This window comes from Columba livia, chromosome 3 (genome assembly GCF_036013475.1).
Source record: "Columba livia isolate bColLiv1 breed racing homer chromosome 3, bColLiv1.pat.W.v2, whole genome shotgun sequence".
NCBI classification, from domain to species: domain Eukaryota; kingdom Metazoa; phylum Chordata; class Aves; order Columbiformes; family Columbidae; genus Columba; species Columba livia.
Window position 1 is genome coordinate 91,159,325 of NC_088604.1, and position 13,697 is coordinate 91,173,021.

General features: G+C 40.0%; 1 protein-coding gene across 3 annotated transcripts in view; it reads left to right on the forward strand.

The window, feature by feature from the left end:
- Positions 1–13,697, forward strand: part of PLB1 (phospholipase B1) — an 86,092-nt gene that overhangs the window by 18,135 nt on the left and 54,260 nt on the right. For all 3 annotated transcript variants that reach the window (XM_021289505.2, XM_021289507.2, XM_065059762.1), the window contains 8 exons: positions 527–605; positions 1,239–1,343; positions 2,890–2,982; positions 9,470–9,538; positions 10,336–10,416; positions 11,211–11,277; positions 11,995–12,053; positions 13,100–13,173. In XM_021289505.2, coding sequence (XP_021145180.2) covers positions 527–605; positions 1,239–1,343; positions 2,890–2,982; positions 9,470–9,538; positions 10,336–10,416; positions 11,211–11,277; positions 11,995–12,053; positions 13,100–13,173 — 627 coding nt within the window. The remainder of the gene's footprint in view (positions 1–526; positions 606–1,238; positions 1,344–2,889; positions 2,983–9,469; positions 9,539–10,335; positions 10,417–11,210; positions 11,278–11,994; positions 12,054–13,099; positions 13,174–13,697) is intronic.

A 13,697-nucleotide genomic window follows, 5' to 3' on the forward strand; every position in this document is an offset into this window, starting at 1 on the left:
GCAGTATGCCTATCTCATCTTGCAGGCCAGAAATTTGGCCGAGATTATTCAGCTGCCTGACAGTGCCTGGCCATCCTTTAGCATATATAAGCTTTCACAGCATTGAGCTTCCGTCGACATTTCTAGATGGAGGTCTTGTTGCCAAATACTAAGGCAAAAGTTCCTGTGGAAGTGTTTGTGTTCAGTTTTCTTCTGTGACTACGGAGAGGAAAACAGCAGAAATCTAGTGCAACAGCTATTTTAAGCCTGAGCATGCTGCTAACTTGTGAGACCCTGTGCTAATCCAAGTCTGGCTTATTTGTCATCTGAACAGGTTTTTAAACCACAGAAGCAATCCAGAGGTCTGGATGTGGAAGTAGATATCATTCTATATTTATATCAAAAATTAGGATGTTCCATGTAGCTTTCTCAATATATGCAACAATTTAATTGTCAGTATATGCCTGTCAGTGGCTTAAAAAAGTTCATGCTCTCTGTCTTATCAAAAGTTCACAATGTCTCTCATGTTTTTAATTCTTTTTGGCAGCAATCCAGGCTGGAATGAGTGCAATCATGTTGGTGAACACTCCACATTAGATGATAACATACTGAGGTGGTCTTATCAGGTATGGCATCTTCTGTGTTGCTTGGCTCTCACACTACTAGACATGCGTATCAGTTTTCCAGATTGGATTGAAGTGAGAGGAGGAATAGCAGTGAGGAAGTTGAGTAACAGCCTTTTTACCACACGTCCACAGCAATCCTCGGGAACACTGGAGATAAGTTCTTTCTATACCTGAGTGATCATAGTATCACAAAGTTTCTAATGACTACATAGCTTTTGGCGACCTAGGATCTGTCATATCCCATTAGAGAAATGATCCATCTTGTCCAGTAACTTCCTACATGACTTAGAAAGGGGAAACTGTATGTTAAGACAAAGGCAGTTGTGCTGGAATCCCTTTTAAAAATTACAGGGAGGCAATAAGCATGACATCTCATTGCCTTGCTAACCTTGCTGCTCTTTCAAAGAAATCTATTATAAATCAATGTAGTTTTCTTATAGCTACAAGGATTTTCCTGTTATTGTGTAAGAAGATTTCATTATATTTCTGTCTTTGTTCTGGATTACATAATTTGATTATTATGGTTTATTATGGATGGGGATGATCTTAGTTCACTTTAAGCCTTGACAAACTCCATATATGTTGCACTTTCTACCTGATAGTACTCATCTGATTAAATGGTTGTCTATTCAGGATGCTTGGGAAAAACTTCTGAACTCTGAAAGGTATAATCAAAAGGATGACTTCACTGTTGTTCTTCAGCCATCTCTCCAAGAAACAAACCTGCTGCACAGACTGGTGAGTAAACTGGAGTAACTTTATTCTTTCTGCATGGCATCTGCTGAGGCTGAGTGCAGTGTTTAGCTGGCTCTTTCCTGTCTAGGCGGTGTGTAATGTGAACAGACAAGGGTAGCCAAGCACATGCAGAACACACCTCAGGATCTGATGCAGAGGTCCTGAGAATAGAGTTTGCTTTGAACAGTGTCAGTCAGAGATCCTGTGGTTGGTTGGTTTGTTTTGAATGCTATGCTTCTGGAGAAATCAAGTCATATCACTTCTGTAGATTAGGTCATGAGTGTCTGGAAATTGCCAGTGCTGCTAATTTTTCCATATATTTGTAGTCATCAGGTCGTTGATCCCTGATTATTCTCATGTGTGTTTGGAAACACAGGCAAAAAGAGGGTAGCAAGAAGTATTTAAAAATAGATATGGGGTTTTGTAAACTGTGTTGGAAAATGAGTTACTTCCTTGAAATAAGATTAATGAAGTCTGGGAAACTGGAAATTAATTTTGTCCAGATTTTGTATCTCATATAGCCGGTGGGGAATGCATATAGATAGGGTTGGCTGGGATGTCAGACATGATTTTGCCACAAGTGATCTTTAAAGGAAAGTTCGAAGGTCAAGGTTGCCTCATACCTTGAATCAATGAAGAAGCAATGTATTACTTCCTAGATAATTGTTCGCTCAGAGCGAGATATCAAAATCCAACACATAGTGTTGGGTAGTTATTTGTAAAACAGGTTGATGGTGAGTAATGGTCTGGCTTCTGGGAATCATAACAGCTCCTTGAATTCGTGGAAATTCCATTGCTGCCCTCGGGAAAGTATGAGAACCAAGTGAACTGGGAGAAGAAATTTGTCTTCCAGGAAGGTTGAGGTCTGCTGTATTGCAAAATCTTCCTTTACTGCTGGGTCATCTTCTGCCAGGCTTGTTTTGTTGATGGCTGGTCCATATGCAAAAGGCAGACTTTTAGCTTTTATGAAGTCACTCTTTTTCTTAGTAAATTGCTCTGTTATTACCTCAAATGCCATCTTGTGTAACAAGTGGATTTTTAATTTCTTCTGATTTGTGGTACACCTGCAGCCTACCATGTGCAATCTTCCAAACTCTTTTAACAGTTACTTTCTTTTAAAAATAAGCATGAATCCTGAAGACAAATTCTGCATGCTTCTACTTTTTGAATGTATGTAAGTGTTAGCTAGAGAAAGTGTTGATTATTCCAAATCACTCATGTGATTACATCTGTCTCCCTGATCTCCTGTATGCTACTGTTGTGATCGTGCTTTGTTGTTGCTCTGGTGGTCAGGTCCTGTTGACATACAGTCTCTTCACTGCTGCCTTGCAGTGGCAGGTATAAAAATCACTTACAAGAACAGTATCTGTTCTGTCTTGATGCAACAGCAGCAGCTGAGGTGAGCAACAAGCGGCTTAATGAGACCAGCAGAGATTGATATTCTTGTGGATATGAATATTGTTTTATAGAATGAGACCTTTTGTGGCTGAATGTCTCATCTTTCCATACTCTTAGGTATTTTCTCATGCTAAAATGCTTTGTCTTTCAGGGCAGGGGTAGTTTCATTACCACATCAAAGGTGCAAACAGAAACTCTGGAAGAAGATTATGCTTCGATGGCTGTGGGCCTCTGGAACAACATGGTGAGCAGTACCACAGGTGTTGCTTACTGGACTTAGTATGGATGCCTGGTAGCAATTCCACACTAGCCAGGCTTTGACTAATGCAGAGGGAGGGAAAGGAAGAATACAGGAAAGAAGCATCCCAACATTGCTACCCTCAGCCATGCACAGGCTGCTCTCAAATTATGCTAAATGCTTTACACTCCCAAGACAAACCTCTTGCTGTTCTGTGGCTGCTACTTACTACCAAGACCTTTTTAGAAAGATTTCCAAAGTAGCCATGTGGGAAGTTTTAGGGAGTAAATGAGCTGTGACAGTCCCTTCTTTTCCTAGTCTCCCCTCTGTGACAGTGGCACAGTGGCAACTGAGGCTTGACCTAACCTGAGATTATAGTGATTATAGTCTCTTGTTCCCTCTGTCCTTTATCTGTCCCCCTCTTTATTGACATGTTTTATAAGATTGTCTCCTTAACCACCATCCTTCTGCCACCGTTACTCATAGTGAAAAGGTAATAGACAGCCTTGAGGAGCTTCTATTGCTTCCTCAAGAGCTGGATGTCCTACCCAGCTGAGGAAAGCCAACACATGGTGCCTCCTGGTGAGAGGGAGAGTGTGTCTGAAAGAAACATGGATTCTCTGACCCACTCAGGCTTGAACATGATGACCAGTTTGGTAAGGGGCTGTTTCCTTCTGCTGGCTTGAATTGAGGACACACAGCATTTGTGTGTACGATTGAGTGGATGCACATGCAGCTGGAGGGGTTTGCATTTTAAAATTGATGACAGCAGCAAGTAAAGAAATGGGAGTTGTTTTTCAATATGAATGGGACAAAAAAGCAGGTGCATGTTTTGGACTCACCAGGCCAAAGTAGGATGTTACTGCTGAGTGCATATTATGTTTCGATATTTGGATATGCCCTGATATCCGTAGGTTTTGATAAGATATTGATTTTACTATTCCTCCTGACTTAGAAGCTTTCAAAATTTTCTGCCTTTTTTTTTCCTAATAACCTTCTTATAACATGTATAATCATTGTTTTTTAAAAAGAATCTGCAAAGGCCGATTAAGTTAGATTTGAGATAAGGCCTTTTTTTTTTTCCTTGTTTAGCGGTCCACATGTTAATAATATTTTTTATTTGTGAGCACTTACTGTTCCTGTGTCTGTTCAAATTATCCTAAGCATGTAGGGGAAAAAAAAAGGTCTATACTGTGACCACCTTTCAGTAAACAGCATTTGAAAAAAACAAACAAAAAAAATCCATGCAGATTAACCACATTCTCATATTTCTTTACAGTATTCTGGCAGTAGTAATGCTGCTGTAGCCTCTACCATTTAAAGAATGAGGGTTTGCAGGAAGAGGCTTTTATTCAAACAGATGATATAGCTAGAAAAATCACACAGCCACTTTTATTAAAGATGTTATCTTTTAGCTAAAGTTAGTAGGACCTTAGTTAATTAGTAGGAACCAAAGAGTTAAAAATTGATCAGATGTTGAAGATCTAATCTTGGAATAACATGCTAGACCCAGTTATCTCCTCTGCTGTTATCTTCGACATTACTCATGAAGATGTCAAAGTTCCTACCTCAGTTATTCTATCGTAAAGTAAATGCCATGATAAGATTCACGTTGGTTTCTTTATCCTTCTTTTGCCTTGGTCTCACTAGGCAATTATTTTCAGTATTCAAATGAGCAAAGTAAAAACTGAAAGTCAGATTCCTGAAGCGTGAATTAAATATTCCCTCTGGTTTTGGGCAGTTCTCTGCAAAGAAACGGAGTTACTTTAACTGCCAATGTTTCGATGTCCCAGTCAGTGTAGGAGATGGTAATCTAGGTGACTTTCACCTAAGCATCATCTGTAAGACACTAGAAAACAGTTGCATATCCTCCTCAGATACTAAACATTATAAATATTGAAGCTAGTCAGGAGCAAGCCACACAAAGAATGAACATCCAGTTTCTTGTGAAAAATGGCCCTTCGCATCTGCTTAGTATGTTTTTTCCATCAGCAAATTTTTGACATGGAGTGCTGAATATGTTTTCAGCAGAAAATGAATACTGTTGACTGGAGAGGGACCACAGTGCCACCAGTTCGCCAGCCTATTTTGTGTTTCACCAGCAGGAATTGTTTGGGGCCAATTGAACTAAATTTGTCAGATTCTGAGATGCATCCAGCTGTTGCAATAGATCAGCCTGAACCAATACATTTCTAGGACTTAGCAGCAGGAAACTGACCTCCAGCTTTGACTAATGTCCTTCTCTTCTATCAGGCTCTGCAATTAGCAGCGTTCATGTGCTTCTAATGGGCTTTGCTCTATCTTTTTTTTTTCTTCCAAGTCTAGACTATAACACTTTTCTTTTTCCTGTGGCCTCTTACTGTCTGGCTTTTTAGATTTCAACTTATGCAGAATCCAATAGTAGGCATCTTGAATATTCTTTATATCCTAAATATGAAGGAAAGCTCAAATTATGATAGTATCATCCCCAGTCCAAAACAGGCATATTGCCTCCTCCAAATTCAGGTTCTGTAGAAGGGGAGAGTTAGGCAAGATTAGCCTTATTAATTACTGCGTGGAAGAAACATACAAAGGAAAATTGAACTAGAATCAAGTTGGAATAATTCACACAGAGACTGGAAATGCAAAGAGTAAGGAAGACCCTCCCATTGAGTCATGAAGTTTGCAGTGGGCTCCCTTGCTTTTTAAACTCCTTACAGAGTTTAGGTGTGGCTGGATTCAACTTAGGTCTCAGACCTGGTCAACAGTTTATGTCTAACAGAAGAAATACAAAGACTAAGGAAGGCCACCCTTAGTGATGAAGTTCAGAGTGGACCCCCTTACTTTCTGAACTCCTCATGGAACGTAGGTGCAGCAAGGTCCAATCTTAGTCTCAGACATGGACAATGGTTTATGCCTCATGGAAACATACAATATTTATAATGTTGAGTAGCCATGTAGATTACTAGTGTTTCATTAGTATCATTTCATCATGCTATCAGTCACTTACTGAGGGTCTGTCATGAGAAAGCGATCTATCTGTATGCCTTGGGTAGGGAAGGATTTCTTAGTCTCATATAAGGAATTTCAGACCTTGCCAGGTGTCTTTGCTCAAGGAGAGAGTCACCTTGCATGTAGTCCAGCTGCAATTCAGGGAGAGCTCAAATTGTGCTCGATGGTAAAAATAATAGAGTGAAGTAGCTGACTGCTAGTCAATAGCATAGACAAGATAGATGTCTTGGTTTTAGCTCTGGTATCTTGTTCTGTACTTTGGTTACCTTGCATTTTTGATCTTCAAAACCACATCTTGAAATACTTTTATAAGGCACCTTCACTTCCTTGTACATGAGCCAGCAGCTTTCCAGCTCGCAGGCTCACCGCAGGCATAGGCCTGTTGCTCCTTAGTCAGCCTGAACCCAAGTATGGCTATGGGTCAAGCGTATCTGTCACTCTGTCCTCACAAAGTCTTACACTTAGCTTGCAACAAATTCCTTCTGCGTCTTCAGATGACATGCTTTTATTTGCAGCTTCTACCAGCAGAAGAGCCCTCTTCTTTCCTTCTGCTTAATTTTTCTCTCGCTAACCCTTTTCTGTGCAGACTTCATTTGGCCTCCTGGTCTCTGCTCTTGAGCATCCCATTCTTTGGTGTGTTGTCTCCAGAAAGGAGATAAATACCAACTTTGCTTTATTTCAGTGTTTTTCCTTAGTGTGATGTGGTTCCTCTCGAAAAGGAACAGCCTAAGTGATCTGGAGGAAGACTAAAATGTGGCAAATATACATCTTTCTACTGTGTTGAAGGGAGACTACAGAAATGGTAGTATTCCCTTTGCAACTCCTTCTCCCGTTTTCTTGTGTCCTCTCTTATTTACTGGAATTTTCTTGGTACAGCTGCTGATCATCTGAAAGGCACCTCTCTAAGTAGTTTCCTTATCTGCCTCTAATGGTATTCTGCCATGACGTAAAAGCAGATGATATGAAAGATGCTTTCAGTGCGAGAAGCACTGGTAGGTATCCTTGCATGGTAAACGTAGCTCTAGTTCTACTGGGGAGTAGAACTGCTGACTGCTTTAAAAACAACAACAAAAAAACCAACCCACAATACAGTATTTGTAACTGATAGGAACTTACGATCATGACCTGTCAAGCGGGAAACACAGCAGAATGAGGAGATGCTTGGGAAGTAGATTCAGAGAGTTTCCCTCCTCCTTGGTACCAGCCACTTTCTTGGAATGATTACCTGCTTATTGGCCAAAGGGCAAAACCTTGACAATCTAGTGACAGTTCGAAGTAGCACTGACCTTCAGTCTGGCTGAGAAAAAGCTGAGCTAGCAGCTACTAAGGACTTGTCCAAGGCATGGCTGCATATTTTACCAAAATGTTTCTAGCTATCTAGGAGCAATGCAGTTCATAGGCTATGCACATCAAAGAACAGTCAGCTAAATGACGTAGATAGCTAGGAAAAGGTGAGAGAGGTAGCTTTGATGTTTACCACAGTGAGCCTGATTGATTAATTCTGGCAACTGCCTACAATTTTACCTCTGGAAATATATCCAGGGGCAAAACTCCTTTCTTGTGTGTAAAGAGCTTAGACGAAAAGTTCTTGTTCTTGTGTTTGGCATTCTTTTGTGGAACAACAACACCAAAAAAACTGGGAAAAAAACCCAACAACCCACAAACAAAAACCAACAAAAAACCAAAGCAAACAACAACATAGAAAAAACCTTTTAGCCTACAAACAAGAGAGAAACTGAGACCAGGCAAGAACCCAAATGGGAGCAGCAGGGCAGGAGGCTGCCTGTGCCTCTCTGCTGCATTCAGGGGTTTACACTGACTTAGTAACTGCTGCAGTGCCAGGGCAGACCTCCACCCTAAACCTGTCTGGTGACAGATGTGCTGGAATTCAGGGGAGATCTGAGCTTCACTATTTTACATATTTCAGTTTATTTCTCTCTTTCAAAAAATCATGGACTGTTTCTTCAAATGCTCTTTCAAAGAATATCTACTTCTCTAAACCTCTTCTCTATTTCTCTGAATTTTCCCTTTATTTTTATTGATGGAACAGCCAAAATAAAATATAACATTTCTGCCCAGAATGTATTGATGACATCAAGCCTGTTATTGCTGTGTTTTCCAGTCCCTTCAGTCCTGTTTCTTATGTAGTCTGCTGCTTCTGGCAGCTGGTGCAAGCTGAGCAAACATTCACTGAGGAATTTAAACCAGTGGCCAACTCCTTTGGGTGTGATTGCAATTTAATTAGCACCCAGCAAGGTATCGGAACAGGTGAAGTGATTCTCCGTGGTATTCACCACTTTGTGCTGTCAGTATTGAGTCTGGAATCATTGCATAATTTTTCATTAACAACAAGCCCCTCTCCTTCTTCTTAGAACAAAGCCAACAAATATAAATATTATCGAGCCTCTGTGCAGAGTTGGAATGTGCCTTTTAATGTTGTCTAACATATATAAAAATTTAGATAAGGAAGCAGTTCTGGAAGGTGGGATAAATTAGCAAGCTTTAAGTTGCATGGGCTACAGCCACCAGAGGATTGGTGTGTGACATTAATGTGTTACACGCCATGTTTCTGACTTTGTTGCAAAATGACTTAGCTGCAGAGGCAGTACATACAGATAGTGTTCATAAAACAGAAGAGAAAAAGTTGATGCAGCATGAATGTATCAACAAATGGAAGATTTTTAGTTTTCCATTTATATTGGAGATTTTGTACTTTATGCTTCTAAGGTAAAGTGATATGGACTTACCCAAGACTTCAGTGCATAATCTGAGTTAAAGCTGCATTTTCCAAGGAGTTTCAGTAATACTATTTTCACTTGAAAGTTTCAATCTACTCAGGGTTGCTTTTCCTCCCACACAAAAGCCTGTATGTTTCTTTATACTTTTGTATGAAAACTATGAACTGTAAACTGTATGAACTGTGGATGGGACCTGGGAGGACAGATGGATTGCTGCAAGGAGATGTTACCTGGCAGTGGAGCTATGGCGACCCACCCTTTGCTTTCTCATACCCAGCTGGGAAATAATACAGGCTTGCAAATTGCAGTAAAGTTTAAACTGCATACCATAAGGGGGGAAAACAATCATGAGGATGGTTTAAGTTATGCTCTTCTAGAGTATGTCTACAGTTACTGTGGCTGAACTGATAAATAGTGAGTTGACTGCAAGTAGTTGAGTGCTGTGGTAGGAGATCAGTGCCCTGTGGGGAAAAAAAGCTTCCAGGGCTGGCATTCCCTAGAGCAGAGTTAATGTGTGGATGGTTGTTTTAACAGTGATGGGATCACAGTCTGAAAACAAGGCTCTCACATGATCAGTTCCTTGCTTTTGTAGGTATATATTTATCATAAGCAAAACAAGTTTTTATATATATATATATATATATATATATATATATATATGGACCTGATGGAAACCTCCAGGCACTAGAGTGTTGGAGTTGCTGTGGCTCTCCCTTCCCTCCCACACACAGCATGTGTACAGTTTCTGTTCTCTCCTTTTCCAGATGGAGCCAGTTGGACAGAAACAGCCTTACAGTGACACAAAAATGCTTCAGGTCCACTGTCCATCTCAGGTAAAAGAGTTTCCTTATTACTGTGAGATTTTATTTACTCTTTGCAGAATTTCCAGGCTTTCAAATGCCGTTATCATCTTCTGAATTTCTTAGGAATGTGCACTTGCCCAAGATAGTACAGTGTTTAAAAATTCAGTGTTCTTGAGGTTCATTCACACAGGCTCTTTATAAAATAAAGATGAAACTCTGAAAACAACAACTTTTGGCAAAAAGTTGAAGTATTGTATTGTGTCATATTTTTCATTCAAAGTAGCTAATCTGAATCTATTAGTTGTGGATATCAGAGTACATTATCAGTATTAAAATCTGTATCAGCAATGAAGTTGAATCCATGTATGTTATATAATTAAACTTTTCTGTGATTTGATTTTGTCTTCTGTCAGGTTTTAGTTGCTGGAGTTGTCAATAGCCCTGTAGCATCTTCAGGGTCTGAACATCCTGGGTTCAAAGAACAGGTTCTTTACTGATTTTTGCATTTAAGCTCTGACTTCAATAACTTGATAGTGATAAAATATTACTGTCATCCAAAAGCTTTACTGAACAGCAATTAAAGCATCAAAGAAATTGAATTATGTGTTTTGTTTGATGTTAGGTTTAAGGCAAGAGGTGGTGCTGTGCCTAGAGCACACCAGGGCTTAATTTTCAGGTCTAACCTGGTTTATTTCACTAGTGTGATGTTCATTCAGAAATCAATGCTGTAAAAATTTTCTTCTCTTGGAAAGTCTAACCGGAAGACTTTAACATCAGCTGACTGTATTTCCATTAGTGTTGGTAAACATACTCTCTTCACTCTGCAGGAAAATCCGTATTTGTTTACATATAGAAATAGTAACTACTCATCTTCCCTGGAGACATCAAACACCAAAGAAACATCTCAGGTATAGTAGGACTGTTTGCATCATCTGGATGGAGTGTATTCCAGGGAGTCGGCAGGTGTGTGAGAGTGTGTTGTAGCATAATTAAACAAAGCTACCTGGGAAACTAAATACAAAGCTCCAGCTCTTCATTTCAATGCTTGATAAAAGAGTCAGATGTTAAATAGCAGATTTTCTCCTTGGTGGATTTTGTAGAGTGTAATTTAAGTTAGATGTGTTCAGTTAGTCTAAAGTAAGTCTTGCCTTCACTGTTTAGAACTTTTTAAAAACATCTGGATAACAATGTTGTTTTCCTTGGGATAAGAAGACAGTGGAAATGGGGCCATTCAGTCCTACTTTGGAGAAAGCCAGATCAGATCAGAATGACACCACTGTGTGGGTCCAATTTCATCTTGTTTACACCATAGTAAAACTGCTGACAAAGGTATGGTTTTGTGTTGGGATATTTCAGGCATGTCCAAGCAGTTTCTTGCAAAAAGATGTGAGCTCACCTACCTCGAGTACAACTGCAAAACGTTGTGTAGCTGAACGCAGCATGGCAGAGTCTGAAATAGCTGGCCCCACTGGTAGGCAAGAGCTGTGCTGCACTAACGTGGCCATGCGACTTCTTTGGCAGACTGAGTTTGTCTGACTTCAAAGAGTAGTTGTAGGCATGGCCTGAGGACAGGGCTGAGCTGAGTGCATGCATACAAAGTATGTGGGAAACTCATTAATCTAACTCTCTGAGAGAGAAGTGGTTTATCACAGCCAGAGTATAGTGAGTCGGATGTGAAGTCTTGCCCTGCCTGTCTTTGCAGGAAAGGACTTACGGAGCAAATATATCCTGTTCTGACCGGCGTCCCTCTGATACAGTTCCGGTTTCAGGTACAGACCTATGCAATTTTATTGTAGAGATACTTCATTTGATGATAGAAGGGGAACAAGAACTTGGTTTAGTTAGGAAAGGTACACTTTTCTTTGAAGCAGTGCACTCTATTGACTGTGGCTTTTATGTTGTTCCAAAAAGGGTCTTAGGCAGTTCTATGGTGCGGTGCAACTTCTCCCTCAATGCTGGTGACAGCTTGTGCAACAGCACCTTCCATTTACAAAAAAAGAAGGGACAGTGGGAAAGACAGGATGTAGCAGACTGCTCCAGTTGCAGAGGTGCTAAACTGTGCATGTATGGAGCAGGGGCTCTTGTCAGTGCAATCTGGGGAGTCATGTGGAATTCTGTCCCCAGGTGGGTTTTGTGTTCCCTCAGAGGCTGCGACAGTCCCGCAATTTTCACCCTGTGCTGGCACTGGAGCTGTGCCTGCTTTTCAGTAGTTTCTGCCAGTTAAAAGGAATTTGCGTAAGCAGAGATGCAAGACTGAAATCTTACTGCCTCCCTTGTTGCAGTGGCTGGTGCCCAACCACAGTACCAAGAATATTTTCTGGTCTGATGCCTGTTGGTGTCTGTCATTCTGCGCTGATGCTGTCATAAATATTAAAATACTGTCTTTGCAACACTTTATGCTTATTCTAAGGAAAATTGCTGATAACCATCACAGTTTTCTTTCTTAACTCCTTCCCTTAAACTACCTTTATTTTTTTATTTATTAGTTCATAATTTGAAACCGGCTGATATTCGGGTGATTGGTGCCCTGGGAGATTCAATCACAGTAAGTAAAGATCACTGGATAAACATCGTTAAAGCAATTAACGAAAAAGCATTTTTAAATTTTTAACCTGAGAGATAGAATACGTGCAGTTATGCCCTATTGAGCCAAACACATTTTTCAGATATTCTTTTCCATACTCCACTTTGATGGAGTGGTAATCAGATCACAAGTCTTATCTGAGCGCACAGTTCCTGTTTAAAGTCCACAGAGTGCCACAGAGGGAAGAGCTGCAAGATTAGACTGTGTAGCAGCAAAACCAGCCTGCTAGAGGGTCTTGCAACAATTGCTTTTCTTTATTGACTCCAGGCAGCTTTGAAGTTATTGGCCTCCAAAGCTATTAGTAAACAGCATGAATAGAAAAAACAAATTCTGCAGTTAATTGTGTGTATGTGTGTGTATATGTATATATATGGTACTACAAAAGCGTATAGGGCCATATCTGTTTATACTAACTAAATATTTGAGTAAAACTGCAACAGATATCAGATGCGTCAAATATAACTTATCTTGAGATTATTTTTTAATTCCATTCCTGGAACTATGTGAACTCGTTACCCCTAAACTGGCTGTGATTCTCCAATCAGTGATGACTGCTTCACTACTTATACCGTAATTAATGTTTCTTACATGTTCTGTGCTTATTAATGCATTAAATCCTTGTAGCCTCCTTTTTTGAGGAAACTAGGGGAGGGAAGACAGAAAATCACCATATCACTTTCTAGTGTGAGGAACATTATAACAGATCATTTGTTCAGGACCATTGCCATCTTATTTATTTCTTATGTAAATTTAGAATTATATTTTTTGAACATTCTCAACCAATTTTTCTAATCAAGAAGTTGATAGAAGAGGGTAATTCACTGGAGTAGAGTTAAAATACCCTCAGTTCTTGATCCTCTTGAGAACAAGGATCTATTACACTTTGGGAAGATGGTGTAGCTTGCTTCATTAACATCCTCTTTAATTATTTTCATTAGAATCAGTCAGAGAACAAGTTACTGTAGCAATTTTTATTTTCTAAAGGTGAACTTGTCTTCTACTTCCAGGCAGGTAACGGTGCAAAATCCAAACGCTATGATCTTCTGGATGTCTTGACTCAATACCGAGGTGTTTCTTGGAGGTGAGTCCCAGTAATTCCCCTACAATGGGAGGGAACCCATTTTCTTGGGTTTTGATATGCATACTTGTTTTTTGTAACAAACAGAATGTTGTGGAGAGTGAATTTGACTTTGAGTTCTGCATGGAGGTACATGGTTGTACTTTTACTGATGATAAAGAAAATATTCAAACTAGTGCTGATCCAGAGTACAATGTAGCATGGCTGGAACAGGCCTCAATATGTGGATGAAATGGGGTCCTTGTTAAGACAGTCCCTTTCTCCTCTCACACTTGTAGCTATTGCAAGGGGGATTCCTAGATTCCAGTGGCATTGCACCACTTATGCATTCTGTGTTTCTGTCCCTGTTCTACCTATACTTTGTCTGTCCTTCCCCACGGTGGCCCACTTCACCTGTTTGTCTCATTTAAAATCAACCATCTATGAAAAGTCAGAATGGGATCTTTTGTGCTGCTACTGTCTCATACACAGTGCCTGTTTCCTTAACCCTTCCCAGTATTGCTTACATCATTCGGAGCAGTTTATCA